Below are 17,336 nucleotides of genomic sequence, written 5' to 3'. Positions count from 1 at the left end.
ACTATTAAAGACTAATCGTGCTCCAACACATTGAGCGTCCTCGCTCCTTCACACGTGACCATGTGATCATATTTGCTGTGAGAGGCACATGGACATTGATCAGTAGTCAATGTGAAGGCCTGCGCAAATCAAAACACGTGAAGCCACGCTGGAGATGGAAATTGCGCACCGGTGCTCACGGCGTGTCGGCCACTCTCCAACAAACCCACTCCAAACTTTGAACGGCGCATTAAATGTCATTTTATAGCATTTAAAACATGCTCCGTGCATGTGAGCAAATATAGATCAGGCTGTACAAACTTTACGCAAACGCAGAGAATCGGCGCTTTGAACATTTCGGGTTTCATCTGAATGGATTCGCAGCTGGAGCGCGCTCGTCCTCATTTAAACGGGTACATCATGTCGGAGGGAAATGATTCATCGGAGCCAGACATTTACTCTGAAAGCGAAGGATGTCCCGGGGGAGATTCGTTTGCCTTTGGAGAGGATCTGGAGTTAAATCACTTCGATGGATTGCCCTTTTCTTCGCGTTACTACAAATTAATAAAAGAGAGAAAGACTCTGCCTGTGTGGAAGGTCAAGCGTGAGTTTGAGGATGCTCTGGCGAAAAATCAAATGGTTCTTGTGTCTGGGACAGCAAAGACTGGGAGGAGTACACAGGTGAGGATGGAAGTTAAATATCTTGTGAGGGGAAAATTTAAATGTAAGTTCTCAACCAGCCTTCATTTACTTTGAGGTGAAACACTAATCTCACAGTAGCAGGACGGTTCTTGTGACCTTAGTTAAAGGAATCTCCTTCTGTTTACTGTCCCCTTCTTTCTGTGGACATTCAGTTTTCATTCATCAGCACATTGTTTGACTTGCCTGCAGCTTGTTGCATCATGCTCAGTCAACAGCAGGTTTGATTGAAATGAGAAGCACATCCCTAAAATTGGATTTTTCATCTAACAGCAAAGTGTATTTCATGAACTCTCCTGACACAGATCTTTATTTCCTACTTGCTACTTGCGTGAACCACGCTGCCCAGTTCAGTTCAACAGATGCTGTCGTGTCACTGTGAAACTGTCCAAACCCCTGTCAGCCTGCACAAAAGCTCCTGCTGCTGTGCCCTGATCCGCTGGAGCTGCCACATGCTGCCAAAGCAATTTTGCATTATGAGCGATAATACCATAGGATATCTGCTGTCACTGTTTGTTTTGCTGTGCGCCTGAACAAAAGCTGTTTGCACAGACCTGCAGAGATGCTCTCCACTCACGACTGAGTTGATGTGAAGAGCAAATGTTGTGTTTTGTGCAGAATTAGTTCGCTGTCATACAGACATGAAAAGTGAGGAACATGAGGTGATTGTTCTCTTTCAGATCCCTCAGTGGTGTGCAGAGTTCTGTCTGTCTGCCCAGTACCAGCACGGCATGGCTGTGTGCACGCAGACTCACCAGCAGCAGGCCGTAGACCTGGCCTTACGAGTGGCTGATGAAATGGACGTCAACATAGGCCACGAAGTGGGTTACGCCATCCCTCTGGAGACCTGCTGCTCAGCTGACACTGTTCTGAGGTTTGTTGACGAGCGCTCAGTCTGTCTATTTCACAGCCAGCAGCAGTGTACTTGATTGACTCTTTAATATCGTCTCTGTCAGTCTTAATGTATTTCAGTCTTTAGTCTTCCTCATTCACATCATGCATGTTTACCCACAGACCTCCTGTGCGTCAGTGAAACTGTATTATTCATTGATTCCAACTTTCTAAATGCAACATTTTCAGCTTTTTCTTAGTTTTTCAACATTATAAATGTCTTTTAATCAAGTATGGTATGAAAGCATTTCATTAAATTTATTTACATCAAAACAAAACTCTCTCCCAAAAACCGAGTAGAAAAAAATAAGCAACAACACACGGAGAGGAGAGGAAGAAGCACAGCTACTGGTGAAAAAGTCACAAGGTTAATAACATGCAGTGGTGAAATATAGGAGAGGAGAGCAGAGAGAGCAGCACAAATAAACTCTATTTAACCAGGAGGAGCAGCACAGAACAGAACACGTAGCAGCTCGAACCATCTGTTTACCAAAAATAAGGCTCAGCAAAAGTGACAGTTTGCTTGTTTGTGTGGTTAAAAAGCTCTAATTTGACATCTCATGGCTTTTCTGACTTAGATACTGCACTGATGATATGCTGCTGAGAGAAATGATGTCAGATCCTTTTCTGGAGCACTATGGGGTCATTATTATTGACCACGTCCACGACAGGACAGTTAGCACAGACGTCCTTTTAGGTCTCCTCAAGGACATTCTGCTGCAGAGGCCTGAGCTCAGGGTGGTTGTCCTTGCCGTCCCGCCCATGACTAACAAGCTGCTGAACCGCTACGGCGGCGTCCCGGTCATCAGTCTAGAGGCCTCACGTCCTCCTGAGGTGGTCCACAGCAACAGTGGCAACAAAGACTACTTCTACTCAGCACTGAGACTGGTCCTGGAGCTCCATCGATCCAAAGAGGATGGAGATGTTGTTGTGTTCTTAGCCTCCGCTGAGGTAAGACATTACTCAGTGGGCCAAAGCTTGCAGCTCTAAATCTGGTCTAACATCATGCATCTTCTCTTACTTTGCTTGAAAACTCTTCTGCAGGAGGTGCATTGTGCCCACAGCATCCTCAGGAAAGAGGGCACCCGGCTGGGCTCGAACTTGGGCCAGATGGTGCCTGTGGTCCTGTGCCCGGGTCAGGGAGGTCTACTGCACGTCCTGACCGAGCAGCCAAGCTCCAAGAAGCCCAGGAGAGTTTTTCTCTCTACCCAACAAGGAGAAGACATGTGGTGGGCGGCACAGTCTGTCAATTTTGTTATTGACACTGGAGTTCAGAAGAAAATGGCAAGTTATTACTTCCAGTAAGACATACGACATCTACCCAGACACTCTGTGGACATGAATTAGTGTTTGGATTTAACCTTGTTCTACAGGTGTACAATCCAAGAATAAGAGCGAACTCAGAGGTTCTTCAACCCATCAGTCAATGTCAGGCAGACGTGCGCAGGCAGCTGTGCGGGCCAACAGGTACGCCTGCCAGCTCAACAGTAGCAGCTCCTATCCAGTTCAAATGGTTAAAAGGTTGGCGTCAATGTCTTACTGTAGTTTTATGTTTTCTAGGGAAATGTTTCTGCCTGTATCCCGAGGAGAGACAGCTTCCTGCAGAGAACTCTCCACAGATCTTGGAATCCAACATTACACCAACAGTCCTTTTCCTCAAAAGGATGGAGATAGCCGGCCTTAGACACTGTGACTTCATTGACAGGCCAGGTGACGTCGATTTCTACATTAGCACTGAAACTTGATTCATGATTACAAGCATTTTTATTTTTGGGTTACGGTTCAAACAAAGGCATCAGCAGGCATCTCAATCTCACCCTTGCACACAACCAGAGAGGTGTCTTTAGGAGAGTTTTTTGGCGAGATGAAGTACAAATGAATTTGCTCTCTTCAGCTGTTTGGGCCTAGCCAGCCGTGACTTAACTGAGTTGACAAGACCCTGCTACTATCCATTGTTAGTAGCAGGGTCCCGTCTGCCTAACATGAACAGAACAGAACAGGCTAAAAGAGGGCAGCTCATTAATTATTATGATTATACAACATGTCTCGTTAGTGCAGGACAATGAAGATGACGTGCAAGCCAAACGTCCTGTTATATCTCGAAATCTGTGCCAACATTTGGCATAAATGTTACTTACTCTGATATGTCTCTCCAATGGGCATAAATCATTATGTTTTCCTGTGTAGAATTGAATACTTTTAAATTTTTTTACATACACTAAGCAAAGAAAAGACTTTTCCTGCACTTTTACTTGATGAGTTCTTGTTTCTCAGTGATTTAAGTATATGGTTGAAACACTGAATAATGTTTCTGTGTTCCTTTTGGCAGATCCCGAGGGTCTCATGCAGGCATTGGAAGAGTTGGACTACCTTGCAGCTTTAGATGATGATGGCAACTTGTCTGAGATTGGCATCATTATGTCTGAAATCCCTCTAGACCCTCAGATGGCCAAAGCTCTGCTAGCATCCTGCGAGTTTGACTGCGTGAGTGAGATGCTGACGATTGCAGCAATGCTGTCAGGTATGTACATGTATAAGAGCTTTTGGTTGCTGGGGCTGGGTTCTAGTTTCAGACACTGAACCAGGTGGTCTTTGTTAAGGGTTGCTGTTCTTAGTGATGTTGACCTCGTCATTTTCTCACCTTTTAGCTCCAAGCTGCTTCCTGGAGCCACCTGCTGGCATGAGCCACGAGGCCGCCCTGTGTCACAGAAAGCTTCAGCATCCTGAAGGCGATCACTTCACCCTCATAAACATCTACAATGCCTTCAAACAAAGCCAGAGAGAACAACGTAAGACAAGTTAGTGACCACAACCAGTAAATCACATTACAGTACATACTGTAGTACTGTAATGTGACTGTAGAGAATGCCTTCCCTCAGATTTCAGTGCTGAAAAGTGGTGCCAGGATTATTTTCTGGATCATTCTGCCCTGAAGACAGCTGAAGCCATTAGATCCGAGTTGACTGAGACTCTGAACAGGATTGAGCTTCCCATCTCTGAACCGTCATTTGGCACCAAGGCCAACGCCCTCAACATCCGAAGAGCTCTGCTGGCTGGGTTCTTCATGCAGGTATACAAGATAAATATTAAGTCAGTGCAGCAATTTACCTTTACACAAGTTTACGTGTCTTTATTTGTCATAGATTGGTCGAGATGTTGACGGCTCTGGAAACTACTTTATTCTGACGCACAAGCACGTGGCCCAGGTGCACCCACTCTCCAGCTACGGGGCTCAGTCACACAAGATGGGATTGCCCGAGTGGGTCGTTTTCCATGAGTACAGCCTGTCAGAGAACAACTGCATAAGAACAGTGACTGAAATTTCCCCTCAAGAGTAAGTCAGACCTTTTTTAAATGTTTTTTCAAAGCATTGCATTGTACCATAAGTTTTATTATGGTAAAAATTAGTTACTTTGGCACTATTTAATTCAGATCTGTTCCCTTTTCACTCCTTTTTTTTATGTTAATTGTATTGTTACTTATATTAACTATTTCCAAATCTAATATCTGGTTCTCCTTTTAGATTCATTCAAATTGCACCACTGTATTTCTTCTACAATCTGCCTCCTAGCGAAAGCAAAGACATACTGCAAGACATCCTGGACCCAGATGGATCCAAAAAATGTAAAGATGAGAATGAAAAAACCACCACAGTCATCAGCGATGGCAACAGTGGCTGTGAAGTGGCAGTGCAGACTTATGACAGATGTGTGATTCAGTGATCTGAAACCATAAATGTAAAAACGTATCTGCGGTTTTATCATCAAATGCAAACATACGCTTGTAAAATATTTAGCAAATGCAAACCAGACTGCAAAATTGGTTTGTTGTATTGCCTAATAGTTGTGTTAAGAGAAAACTGTGAAGTGTTTTTGAAAGTGTCTTGTGCACATTGACCTTTTCAGTAGGGGATGGTATTGAGTCATTTTATATAAAAGTGAACATTCTGGGTGTAATACAACAGCTGTCGCCTCCGTTTCTGTTTTCTAGCGTCTGTAGAAGTTTCCTTACCCTCCTCCTGCTCTGTTCTCTTCTCCAACACTATGTGGCGATGCAGGGACACAGATTTTTAGACTTTAATGATTAACAATGGGCCTGCAGATGGATGTTGTCTGTTGTAGTCCTTTGAAGGGAATAACAGCACATCCTCTCACATCCCCTGTGAAGAGACTGATTCAAATAGATCGGCTAACACTTTGATGGATGTACAAGCTGCGGCAGAAGTAATTTTTCATGTTGTCATCTAATTCCTTTTCCTAATTTCTTATGTAAACCTGTCCTTTTCAGGAGGTGTTAGAGCATCTTTCTTTTCAAGCTATTATATTTTGCGGGGTGTGGACTTGGGACATAAACAGTATGAATTGACGTGCTGCTGGGTTAAGAAAGCAAATTACTGTCAAGATATACAAATGTTTAACACATTTATTATTAAATTGTCCGGAGGATGGTGTATTTGCACAAATCACATTCAAGAGTCTGCTGCTGATTATGCCAAAGTCTGATTTAACATCAACAACCCAGATCCAGTATGTGAAAATCTGCTTCTCACTAAGCTTTACGAAGGAAAACCCCAAACTTAACAATTTGGTAAATTTATGGAGATGTACCATTTAAGAATTTGACTTAAACATTGAAGACCCATCTCTCTCTCTTCTATCAGCTGTTGTCATAAACAATAGATTTAGCATTTGACTTGTCTAGATTCATAATTCTGTTATAAACAAAGGTCTTTGTAAAAACATGACTGGTGGTGTATTTCTGTTCCTATTCTGACAGTATAGATATAACATATTTACAGTATTAGGAGAGTATATACTGTTCTTTTTTTTTTTTATCTAAAGTAAATGTGTAATTCTCAAAAAAGCTGAAATAGCTGAAAAAGTACACGTCACTGTGCAAACATGTACAGGCTTGCAAACCTTGCTCTGCTGGCACTTTCTTCTACAGGCACAGAGCACAGTAAACCATTTCCATGAGCCTTTAAGTCTTCCGTGTGTAAATGTGTCTTAGTTTATTGAGAGCTTCACACAGTTAGGTATTCTTTGAGTTTGTCCATGATGGCAGGCATTCTGTCTGCTGGTATCAGCATCACTGTCCTGAAAGGCTTCATGGGTACATCATCAAATGACCACCTGCCGCTCAAACATGAGTCTGCCTCTTCCTGGACCGAGTAGTGGAACTTCATGATGGCTTCCTGGAAGAAGAACACAAACCATGATTACAACTTATAAAACACTTTTAGACACAAATACAAATATTTTAAACCACTTAGTTCTAGTTTTTTTTTTGGACACACAAATGCATTAAATCATAATAATGGTCAGAAGACAAAACACATGGTATAAGGCCATTTACTTGAGTTTACCTCATAAAAAAATTCCTCCTCTGCATTGACAAACATGTATTCCTCTTTAGGAGCTCCTCCTCTAGCTGGGATACTCTTGGTTGCCTCTTTGCAGGTCTTGCTGATCATTAGACAATAGTGACACCTCCCACTGGGTTTATTTGTCCTTTGAGCCTCAGCGATTTCTTCCCTGGAGAGCATAATTACAGGTTTTTTTTTCCTGTAGTCCACATTATCAAAAGATTGAGTTTGGCCATGATTCAGCATGCTTTGATTTTTCCCGATGAAACAGCAGAGATACTACAAATACTTGTTTAGCTAGAAGAAGCATAAGTAATCATTTATCAATTTCAGAACTTCAACAGCAACCCTGTAGGTACAGATGCAATTTCAGCTCACATTAAGTATAACTCCACCACTTTGTTGCAGCATCACTTAGCTCTCAAATACAATGGCAACTGATCAATGCTACGTTTATACCAGTACTGTGAACACATATCCAGGAGAACTCACTGGAGCTGTTTGTGCAGTGGGAGGGCGATCTGTGGAGGTACGTTGATGAAACGCTCACTCAGCAGGAGCCCCACAGGTTTGCTGGTATCATTGAGGATCTGCTGCAGCTGTTCGGTCATGCTGTGGGTGGAATTGCTCTCGCACTGATCCACGATGAGTTCCTTCACTTCCTCTACACACTGAACACCCTGCAAACACATAGAGAGACCTAAAATTAACTTGTTCCAAACATGTATTAATGTTCTACACTGTCACAGCATATGATTGCCAAGTAACCCGTAAGGCTGGTGTGCACACATCAGTGACGTTACCTTTCTCTCTGTAAGGTTGAGCATCGTGATGAAGCCAAACACTTCATCAGGGTCGTCGTCATCACTGTCCTCTGGCACCTCTGCTTGCTGAACAAAGTGGAGGGAGAAGTGAATATATGTTAGACGTGAAACTCTTAAAGCATGTCAGCTGTGAAATTTGAGAGGACATTAAACTTATGAATAAAAGTCACCTTGATGACACTTCCAACATGGTTCTGCTGAATGATGATGTCTGTCATTTCTGATATGTTTACATGAGCCTTCAGGAAAAGCTGTATCCAAACACAACAGAGGTGATTTTAGTAAGACCGTACCAACATCTAACACCCGTGAGATTGTTTATTGGGACACTAAACATAAATGTACCTGCTGTAAGAGTTTCTTGAGACCATTGAAGTCGTTGTGTGAAATGGCATGGGCTTCAAAATCCACAATGACCTCCTGAATGTGAAAACATTATAAAGCAGAGAGGCTGATAACAACAGAAAAAAGGAAGTCTGTCTATATGTAAAGTATTAATTTTGTAATTGTAATAAATAGCTGCTTCATGTACTTTCTGAGAAATTGAATTAGAAACTCTACTTTGAAGTAAACCTTATGACGTGAACTACTTCTGAGGAGTGAAGTAATTACAGTATAACGTTAACGTTATATTTATTGTTAGTGGGTTAGCTCTACTTATGACATGATATATTCAAGTTCATCTAGAAATATCATTTAAAGCGTGTCTGACAGCAGTAGTAAACACTGCCCATGTGGCTTCCTGTTAACGTTAGCCGCTAGCTAAGTTAGCTAAGTTAGCTGGCTAGCTAGGCCAATAAACGACCAACTCTATTTTTACCTCATTAACCTGTTCTTCTGATGCATCGCTATCCTCCTCAACGAAATCGTCATCTTCCTCTGAATTCCCATCGGAGCTGTTTTCGCTTTCATCGGGATTTTCACCCAAACCTACTGCTCTCCTTTTCGCAGATGAGGCCATGCTACAAACACGCGTGTCAAGCGAGTGGGCAGGGCAAAGTTCACAGTTCAGCTCCTCACAGCTAAGCAGCTAAGAAACTTAAACCCTGAAGCCGCCATTACGGCTCCAAACGTACACGTCTTGCGTAGCCGCGCAGCAGCGTGCAGAGCCACAATGTCGGCTTGTTGCCGCTTGGCAAAATGGAATAAACCATGTTAATAAAAGGGGGTGGCAGGTCTTTAAAATGTTGCTAAACGTCGAACGTATGCTTGTAAACATGTATTTTCATTATATGGTATTATTATTAATGCGTCATTTTTAATAATGTAATGCTAAAATAATAAGTTATACTTATGCTTGGATTTTTAAATAGCATTTTAAACAACTGTGCAATGTTATGCATTTTGGTCGCGGCTGGGGTTCAGCTGTATGAACAACTCAAGGTAGCACAAGTTCTGTGCAATATTTTGTATTTTTGACCATCGTATAAATCATATTTTCGTACCAAACGAGCAACATAAACGTGTCGTTTATCATCGTTGGGCATAACGGACATGTTATGTGAAGAGAGTGAATATTCTAGCTACACTAAACTAAACTAGCTAAACTCACTCATTGTCTTGCTAATGTAAACAATAACCAACATGATGACATTAATGCTAAAAACATTTTACCTGTGATTTCATGAAAACTTGTAGCGTCACTGCTTTTTATTTCTCCTAATGCACAATCTTATAACCGTCTCGACTCCACTGCATTATCAGCAGGTTGCATATGACAGTTTTAGGGTGTAGCTTAGCTTTCAGTCCCTTCACACCCACTGTCTTAGTGTCTTCAGCATTTTTGCAGTTTAAAGTTTCTGACTTGCAGCATTTATATTTTATCCTAGCTTGTTATAATCATCCTTTGTAGTCTTTTCCCATCCTGTGTTTTAAGGTCATAATCAAGATGAATGTACTTCTTCTCAAAGAGCCAAGAGATACAGAGTCTGGAACCGATCCCTACATTAAGGTAGAGTCACTATTAACTAGTTTTCTATGGCAATTCAACTTAAATTTTAAATGCTTTGTATTTGACTGAAGAGTTATTTTGATTCTCCAGGAGCTGGCATCACATGGTCACAAAGCAACTCTAATTCCTGTGCTGTCTTTTAAATGTGTCTCATTGAACACCTTGTCAGATAAGGTAAATTATACAATTGCTGTGTAAAATTTATATACTTAATGTTTTTATATTTCATGTGTTCTTGGTTGGTTAAGGTGTCTTTATTTTTAAGCTTTTCCAACCAGAAAAATATGGAGGTCTTGTATTTACTAGTCCAAGGGCGGTGGAAGCTGTGGAGAAGTGCTTAGGACCAGAAGAAAGACGGGAAGGTGAGAGGAAATGTTTTCATTGATACTGTATAATGGTCTCAATCACCTGAAAACCTTATTGAATGTTGTATATTTCCATAATTATTCATTTAGAGTGGAACAACGCTGTGAGAGACAAGTGGAACTCCAAGTCCATCTATGTGGTTGGGAAAGCAACCGCTGCATTAGGTGAGTTATTGGTATCTTTGTGCTTGGTGCTTCTCATAAACCTTTGTCACATTAATGCTAATTCTAGCAGAGTGTGGCAGGCACCTGGTGCTAGCACACATGCGTGAAATCATTCGGAAATAGGTTGTACACAAGTGACGGTTTGCTGTGACACACACTGGATGTATGTGGCCTTTAGGAAACGAGCAGGTGCAGCACCTTCCTGACGTGTGTTTAACCTTCTTTCTTCATAGTAAACATCAACAGTTGGATCTCTTTGTTGTCAGTTTTTATTTATTTGTCTATTTTGTTATAGAATTTATTTAAATGAATTGTGGTAGATTAATTATTTGGGTAATTATTATATCTTTGAATCAAACCGTGTCCTGTCCTTGTTTTTCTGGCACAGTACAAAGTCTGGGACTGAAGCCTTTGGGCGAGGAAACAGGGACAGCAGAAATTCTTTCACGTGTAATCATTGAACGTATGATATGATTTTATACTCTCACATATGGTTTCATTTAATAGAACATTTATGATTGTCCTGAAAAGTAATATGACCTTACACTTAATTATCATTGTAGGTGAGGACACAAATATTCCACCACTTTTTTTCCCCTGTGGCTCAATCAAAAGAGAAGTCTTGCCCACGGCTTTAAGGGAGAATGGTAAGCATTTCCCCTTGTTTTGACTCCCCGGTTAAAACTCAGGGTGATAAAAGTCCCACTGGGGTTCAAGTAATTATAAAATAGTAATTGCATTACTTTTGTCACTGTGGAGATCTGTGTCTTTGTTCCAGGAGTGCCTCTAGAGACGCTGACTGTCTATCAAACGGCGGAACATCCAGATCTGGAGAAAAATCTTATGAATTATTTCACGGAGCAGGTAAAACCCCACATCGCTAACAGTTCAGAGAGGTTTTTAACAAAACACAATGCAGGAACTTGATTTCTCTGTTTGTGCTGTACAGGGGACTCCAGCCAGCATAGCTTTCTTCAGTCCCTCAGGAGTGAAGTTTTGCCTGAAAGTGGTACAGAGGCTGTCAGGTGAACAGCTGATGCAAATAAAGGTATTGCTTCCTTATAGTCACACACATCAAAATGCATTAATTTGCAGTGCTACATAGACAGTCATCAACAATCACTTAAATGTCTTTGCCTCCAGTTTGCGGCTATAGGGCCTACTACACGAGACGCCATGACAGCAGAAGGCCTGTGTGTCAGCTGCACTGCAGCGAAGCCAACGGCTGAACACTTGGCTGCAGCGATAGCCAAGGCTCTACAAGAATCACCCACAGGCCACAGTACTTAATTCCATCCACCTTTTCCTCTCTGTTTGTTTATTATTCATCAGTCTCTCTTTATGCGTTGTCATTCGTCTGCCTAACTTTTCTTCTCATCTTGCCAGTTTTCGATGTACACATCAGCTTGTTTGCACTGAGAAAAAGTAGCTTTTTGCTCCATATTTAGTGAGAAGGAGCTGAGAAAGTCAAAGCCAACAGAATGTTTTTTTTAATGTCTTTTACAGTATTTATGTTAAACTTGTTCATGAGAGTCAATGTAAAATTTTGTTTATGATAATAAATTTCAGCTATATTAATGATATAGAAGATCTGGTCAGTGGTTATTCATTGTTAAACACTCAAACTGTTTAATTCGAGAGTGAAGAGGTGTATTTACACATGCACAGCAATGCATTAAGGCAGATCAATCTGGCTTGTTCAGGCTCTTCTCTAGGCCAAAATCACTCTCTCTCTCCACATATGTATCATAGATTTAGACAGGACTGTGTGTTCTCTGTACCCCCCTGAAGTGCAATTCAATCTCCTTAGGCTTGCAGACATTGAGATAGAGGTTGTTGTCTTCAGGCTATGATGTCAGGTCTTTTACCTCCTCCTGTAGGCTGACCTGTTATTTAGAGCAGGTGTTGGCAGTGGTCATAGCTGCCCTATAGCACTGTCATTGTCCACATGAAAGAAAAGGATTCGCCTCTTTCCACAGGTCAACAACAGTCCATTTAAAACCAGTGGAGTGTGTAAAACACAGCCATACATTCAGTCGAGTAGTTAGTAAAGAGAGGTTTACTTTTCACACAAAGGTGAGCAAAGTGAGTGACCTTCAGAGAGTCGCACCTTAACACATGGGCGTCGGGAAACTCAGGATTTGCCTATATAATAGTGCGGCGTCTTACTTGCCATCATCTCACTTGCATATAATCTCAGGAGTAAACCAACACCACGATGCTGACTTTTATCCAGCTGATCATTTTGCTTTTTTGGACGAGCATTAGCTCAGCTGATGCAGAGAAACTTTTCCACAATCGGGATCATTCTGATGTGCAGGCCCCTATTTCTCATCAAGCTGAGGTTATAACCGACAAGTATACAGCAGAGGTAATTTAACATTAGATTATATATTTCACAATAAATTACAGGACCCAAATCTAATTCAACCCATATATCTTACAGATATTTCTCTCCAGATATGGATTCTTCAAGCCTGTGAACTGGGAGGAGATCCAGTTCGAAGATTCAGACGCCTCTTTCAACGATGACTTCCTGAATGACTTCACTGGCACTACGATCCAGGAGGGGATCTCAGTGGCTCGTTCAAGGGACAAGAGTGATCAAGATGACTACAATACACCAACAGAGAGCGAAGCGTTCATTTCAGCACTTAAAGAGTTTCAGCAGATATCGGGCCTGCCTGTGACAGGTGTGTTTGATGAGGCCACCAAAGTGGCAATGAACAAACCAAGGTGTGGGGTCCCTGACAAGGAGATTGACCTGACTGCCTCTGTAACACCTGAGAACACTAGTGCACCAGATATTGAAAGTGGTCTCAGTGATATATTCAATGAGACTGACAGTAACAACACAGCAAGCAACTTAACCATTGACACTTCCATTGGAACTGCAAACTCCTCTGAAGATGGTACAATTCATTTTAATGGCACAGACAGCGCTGTCGCAAACATTTCTAGTGACATTAATATGAACACAAGCGACGTATTTGATTACATTTCAAACAACACTCTTAACAACAGGTCACACACCAACGTGGTCAATCAAACGGTCAATATCAGCGGGAACATGCATCAGAGTGAAGCAGTGCGACGCAGGAAACGTCACCTTGCCACACTTGTGTCCAGAAGCAGGAGCAGGCACAAGAGAGATTTGAGTGAGAGCGGTTACATGGCGTTTTCTAAGAAAGTGTTGAGATGGAGGTTGATAGGAGAAGGCTATAGCAGCCAGCTGTCTATTGAAGAACAGCGGTACATCCTTAAACTGGCCTTCAGGATGTGGAGTGAAGTGTCTCCGCTGGAGTTTGTGGAGGACACACGTTCTCCGCTGGAGGATGTGGATATCAGGCTGGGATTTGGCACAGGTGAGTCTGAGCTTATACATATGGAACTCAACACCAGCAAAACTGCCAATGTGCATCGTTTCTCGCCAAATCACATATTTACAGAAAATGTGTATCACAGATTAAGTGCAATAATAGATTTTAGTTTTCATTTACTTTTAGTTATTTGGCTGATGCTTTTATCCAAAGGTACAAAGCAAGGACACTTCTTTCTCAGGCAAGTAAAAAATGTAAAAGGTTAAGTGTTTGAATGAGCAAAAATGAGACATGCTGCTGAACCCCTCATCTAGAGGAGTTTGGGGTTTAATGGTGCAGCTGGTAACCCCGTCAGTAACACATTGCAGTAGTCAAGCTAAGATATGACCAGAACCTTAATGATTTGTTTTGTAAATTTCTAAAGGTAGGGTCTGATCTTTCTGATGTGTGGGATCTGCATGCCCTTGAGACAGAGGAGATGTGAATGATAGCACTAATAACTATTATCAGAGTTCCACAGAGATGGAATATGTTGGTTTAAGATATTATTAAAAGCTATTAAACAGAAAATGATGCATTAAAACTAAAATGATCTGTCACTTTAATCCACACAGGAAGACATCTTGGATGCAATCAGAGGTTTGATGGGACTGGTCAGGAATTTGCCCATGCCTGGTTCCTGGGTGATATCCACTTTGATGATGATGAACATTTCACTGCCCCCAATGCTGGCAGTGGGATCAGCCTCCTTAAAGTAAAGGAATATTCAAGTATTATCATGAAAACAATGAGAAGTGATTCTGTTTAAGCTTTTTATTAATAACAACACTGTTATTTGCTTTATGTTAGGTGGCAGTTCATGAGATTGGCCATGTCTTGGGTCTTCCCCACATCTACAGACCTGGATCTATCATGCAGCCCAGCTATTTGCCCAACGAATCTGGCTTTGAGATGGGCTGGATGGACAGGAAAGCCATACAGCACCTCTATGGTACATTGTAACAGCACCATCTTGTGGATATATTGACACACAGACCCAGAGGTAAACAAGTTCAGTGCCCTTTACCCAAATGACTGACTGATAGAAAACCACACTTCTCTTTGTGCAGGTGACTGTAAAGGTCGATTCAACACAGTGTTTGACTGGATCAGAAAGGAGAAGACACCCTATGGGGAGGTCGTCATACGCTTTAACACCTACTTCATGAGAGACGGATGGTACTGGTTGTATGAGAACAAAAATAACCGAACGCGCTATGGAGACCCAGTTGCCCTGCAGGTCGGCTGGCGCGGGATTCCTGTGGATGGAGTGGATGCATACGTGCATGTGTGGTCAAGAAAAAGAGATGCTATGTACTTCTTTAAAGGTAGTTTAAAAATATTTAAGGATATTACACTTCACTAAACTACAGGGTAAACAGTTTCTCAAGAGACATTTTGATCATTTCCTTTTTTATTTTTTGTGGACAGGTACTCAGTTCTGGAGGTACAACAGTGAAAACGACCAGGTGTTTCAACGGGATCCAGAAGGTCACCGATATCCAATGTTAATCTCCAAAGGCTTCCCAGGAGTATCTGGTCCCATTGACACAGCCTTTTACGACAGGAGGGACTCCCTCATATACTTCTTCAAAAACACTCTCGTAAGAATGGCATCCTTATCTTCTCATTAGTGCATGACAAATAAAGGCGGTGCAAAGGAAACCCATAGGAATCATTAGATTAGTTAGGTTAGACTATGTGATTCAATCAAGATTGCAGACTAGGTAAAGTGTCACTTCAAGGCTCCACAGTTCAGCAAACTGCATCTATTGATTAATCACAAATTTGTCAGAGAATATCAGTGTAGGAGGTGCCATGAAGTTTACACATTCAGAATTTAACAGGGACTGTGTCAAAATCTAGATCAATCTGTGCATGATTTCCAAATGTGTGTTTAATCCATTAACCAATTAACCATTGTGGCTGGTTTATAACTCTAGTTACTGTGTAACTAAAAGAAACTAGCTGCAGAGGGGTACACATATAATTCATGGAAGGTGTTACACTGGGGACACACTGCTGTTTACCAAAGGTGTGGATTACAGCAGCATCAGGGCCCTCATAGTTTGTGTATGTTTGGAGCATTTGAAAAGGTAGTAACAAGCAGGGAAATCACCCCTGACCGACAACTGAATATCTCCCTGAACTTGTGTCTTTGCACAACACAAACAGGAGCCATGGTTGCAGGGATTAATGTTCAGTGGGGGGCCAACAGCTCAGTTTTGCCCTGGAGCACATTTTAATCCAGCCCTGACTTCTTACTCATTACAAATGGCATTTGTATAATTTGAAAGTGTGGATTTATACCAAGCAAAAACTTACCAAGCTAATTCTCAGCACGATGAGATCATGTATTCATGCAAACAAACCTGCTGCACGTCCTCTGTGATCTGAGTGTTTTAATTGGATTGATTTCTATATAATAGGGGAACAATTATCTGTTCAAACAGGTGTATGCATTCGACGTGGAAGCCAACAGCTTGGCAAGAGGCTTCCCCAAAAACATCAAAGATGTTTTCCCTCCAGTGGCGAGCAGGGACCATCCAGATGGCAACATTGACGCTGCTTACTTCTCCTACACCCACAATGCCGTCTTTCTCCTTAAGGGCACGCGCTTCTGGCAGGTGGTGGGCAGCCGGGATCGCCGGCGCCGGCCTTTTCTGCCACGGAATGGCCTGTTGCCACACAAGGAGGTGGATCAGCACTGGTTCGACATCTGCGACGTTCATCCCACTGCACTCAAACTAACCCGCTGAGAGCGCTGAAGCTGAAATGTAATAAACTCTACTGATGTCACAGACAGATTCTCTGATTCTGTTGGTGTGTATACATGTTGTCTTATTTATTGTGTTTATTGTGTATCTGTCTGACTAATGATGTGTGTTAATACCTCAGTTGACTTGACTTCCTTTAAGCACATGTTTTCAGTGGTTTCTGGTTAATTATAACAGATTGATAATTGATAATAATGGCACAGAGAAGGAACAATAGGTCAATGATGATGATTTTTTTTTTCTTATTTGCACACTATATTGCTAGAAAAGGATTTTTAAGTTGATTTAGAGTAAAACTCTTAAATATATCAATAAAGAGCTGGAGGTGATGGAAAGCACTGATCCATTTCTTTGCCTTCTAGCTATGAAAGCTCATGTTAAATATTTACACGTTGTCAGTAAAAAAAGAGGCTATTGTACTGAAGTAAAATGATTGAAAATGGAATTTGTCTTATTACTTAATGCTGTACTGTTTTACAGCAATCATCTGAACATGGTGTAAAGAAACAGACATTGATTCTTTAATCAATATGTTACTAGAACACTTATTAATTCAACTCATCTAAGGAGATTAAGCTCCTGGTGGGCCCCCAGATAACTAGCGTTGTGCTCCAGGCGCTCCATAGGCGATATTAATGAATTAAAGCAGAAATCAATTACAATCAAAGGAACAAAATGACATAGTGTGTGAAGCAACAGAGACGAACGTCATGAGATGATGAGTCTGCTCACACATTTACAGAACGAGCTTCTCTTTCTGTGAAGGCATTAACAGCACACAAATAAACGGCCTTGTTCGTCGCTCCCTGCTGCAGATGCGTGCTTTTCTAATATTCTGTCATCCTGTGTAATTTTCATGGCATTTCAAGGATTTGAGTGAGTAGATAGAAGTGGGTCATCTGGGGCTTCACAACTGATAATTGCAACACAAAATGTGGTATTCACAGGAATACGATCACTT

General features: G+C 41.7%; 4 protein-coding genes across 6 annotated transcripts; 3 read left to right on the top strand and 1 right to left on the bottom strand.

Moving 5' to 3' along the window:
- The first annotated feature begins 149 nt into the window (after positions 1-149).
- On the top strand, positions 150-5,659 carry dhx32a (DEAH (Asp-Glu-Ala-His) box polypeptide 32a). The gene is made up of 11 exons (XM_026351611.1): positions 150-660; positions 1,359-1,552; positions 2,148-2,520; positions 2,614-2,853; positions 2,943-3,036; positions 3,130-3,279; positions 3,899-4,090; positions 4,218-4,358; positions 4,449-4,639; positions 4,713-4,903; positions 5,093-5,659. Exons 1-11 carry the CDS (start codon positions 352-354, stop codon positions 5,289-5,291), a joined length of 2,274 nt encoding a protein of 757 aa, XP_026207396.1. The 5' UTR covers positions 150-351; the 3' UTR covers positions 5,292-5,659.
- A 630-nt stretch (positions 5,660-6,289) lies between these two features.
- bccip (BRCA2 and CDKN1A interacting protein) lies at positions 6,290-8,774 on the bottom strand. The gene is made up of 7 exons (XM_026350516.1): positions 8,579-8,774; positions 8,104-8,178; positions 7,929-8,009; positions 7,738-7,824; positions 7,427-7,614; positions 6,935-7,103; positions 6,290-6,763 (listed from the first exon to the last, which is right to left on the bottom strand). Exons 1-7 carry the CDS (start codon positions 8,717-8,719, stop codon positions 6,593-6,595), a joined length of 912 nt encoding a protein of 303 aa, XP_026206301.1. The 5' UTR covers positions 8,720-8,774; the 3' UTR covers positions 6,290-6,592.
- A 284-nt stretch (positions 8,775-9,058) lies between these two features.
- uros (uroporphyrinogen III synthase) lies at positions 9,059-11,813 on the top strand. Of its 3 annotated transcripts, none has more exons than XM_026350669.1 (10): positions 9,059-9,141; positions 9,611-9,709; positions 9,800-9,883; positions 9,975-10,071; positions 10,165-10,239; positions 10,628-10,702; positions 10,803-10,886; positions 11,018-11,103; positions 11,189-11,287; positions 11,383-11,813. In XM_026350669.1, the coding sequence occupies exons 1-10, from the start codon at positions 9,091-9,093 to the stop codon at positions 11,527-11,529; spliced, it is 897 nt and encodes a 298-aa protein (XP_026206454.1). In that variant the 5' UTR covers positions 9,059-9,090; the 3' UTR covers positions 11,530-11,813. The 3 variants fall into 3 exon arrangements, with proteins under 3 accessions (XP_026206454.1, XP_026206455.1, XP_026206456.1); XM_026350670.1 differs by having other exon boundaries at positions 9,094-9,141; positions 9,626-9,709; XM_026350671.1 differs by having other exon boundaries at positions 9,096-9,141; positions 9,635-9,709.
- A 644-nt stretch (positions 11,814-12,457) lies between these two features.
- On the top strand, positions 12,458-16,694 carry mmp21 (matrix metallopeptidase 21). Its single transcript, XM_026351713.1, has 7 exons — positions 12,458-12,597; positions 12,700-13,604; positions 14,174-14,313; positions 14,409-14,550; positions 14,669-14,926; positions 15,030-15,202; positions 16,052-16,694. The coding sequence occupies exons 1-7, from the start codon at positions 12,458-12,460 to the stop codon at positions 16,355-16,357; spliced, it is 2,064 nt and encodes a 687-aa protein (XP_026207498.1). The 3' UTR covers positions 16,358-16,694.
- Positions 16,695-17,336: the final 642 nt, after the last annotated feature.

Source organism: Anabas testudineus, chromosome 19 (genome assembly GCF_900324465.2).
Source record: "Anabas testudineus chromosome 19, fAnaTes1.2, whole genome shotgun sequence".
Taxonomy (NCBI): Eukaryota; Metazoa; Chordata; class Actinopteri; order Anabantiformes; family Anabantidae; genus Anabas; species Anabas testudineus.
Note: the sequence above shows the minus strand (reverse complement) of the source record. Positions and strands in the feature narration are given on the sequence as shown.

What these genes read in the sequence shown, in the direction of transcription:
- dhx32a (XM_026351611.1), top strand. Translation starts at nt 352, where the DNA reads ATGGATTCGCAGCTGGAGCGCGCTCGTCCTCATTTAAACGGGTACATC. An exon ending in TGACTTCATTGACAGGCCAG is followed by an intron (nt 3,280 to 3,898) that starts GTGACGTCGATT and finishes TCCTTTTGGCAG; the next exon opens with ATCCCGAGGGTCTCATGCAG. An exon ending in ACTGAAATTTCCCCTCAAGA is followed by an intron (nt 4,904 to 5,092) that starts GTAAGTCAGACC and finishes TTCTCCTTTTAG; the next exon opens with ATTCATTCAAATTGCACCAC.
- mmp21 (XM_026351713.1), top strand. Translation starts at nt 12,458, where the DNA reads ATGCTGACTTTTATCCAGCTGATCATTTTGCTTTTTTGGACGAGCATT. An exon ending in GCTGAGGTTATAACCGACAA is followed by an intron (nt 12,598 to 12,699) that starts GTATACAGCAGA and finishes ATTTCTCTCCAG; the next exon opens with ATATGGATTCTTCAAGCCTG. An exon ending in AGCCATACAGCACCTCTATG is followed by an intron (nt 14,551 to 14,668) that starts GTACATTGTAAC and finishes CTCTTTGTGCAG; the next exon opens with GTGACTGTAAAGGTCGATTC.
- bccip (XM_026350516.1), bottom strand. Translation starts at nt 8,719, where the DNA reads ATGGCCTCATCTGCGAAAAGGAGAGCAGTAGGTTTGGGTGAAAATCCC. An exon ending in ATGTTGGAAGTGTCATCAAG is followed by an intron (nt 7,825 to 7,928) that starts GTGACTTTTATT and finishes CACTTTGTTCAG; the next exon opens with CAAGCAGAGGTGCCAGAGGA. An exon ending in CCACTGCACAAACAGCTCCA is followed by an intron (nt 7,104 to 7,426) that starts GTGAGTTCTCCT and finishes TATGCTCTCCAG; the next exon opens with GGAAGAAATCGCTGAGGCTC.
- uros (XM_026350669.1), top strand. Translation starts at nt 9,091, where the DNA reads ATGTTATGCATTTTGGTCGCGGCTGGGGTTCAGCTGTATGAACAACTC. An exon ending in TTCACGTGTAATCATTGAAC is followed by an intron (nt 10,703 to 10,802) that starts GTATGATATGAT and finishes TTATCATTGTAG; the next exon opens with GTGAGGACACAAATATTCCA. An exon ending in TGAATTATTTCACGGAGCAG is followed by an intron (nt 11,104 to 11,188) that starts GTAAAACCCCAC and finishes TGTGCTGTACAG; the next exon opens with GGGACTCCAGCCAGCATAGC.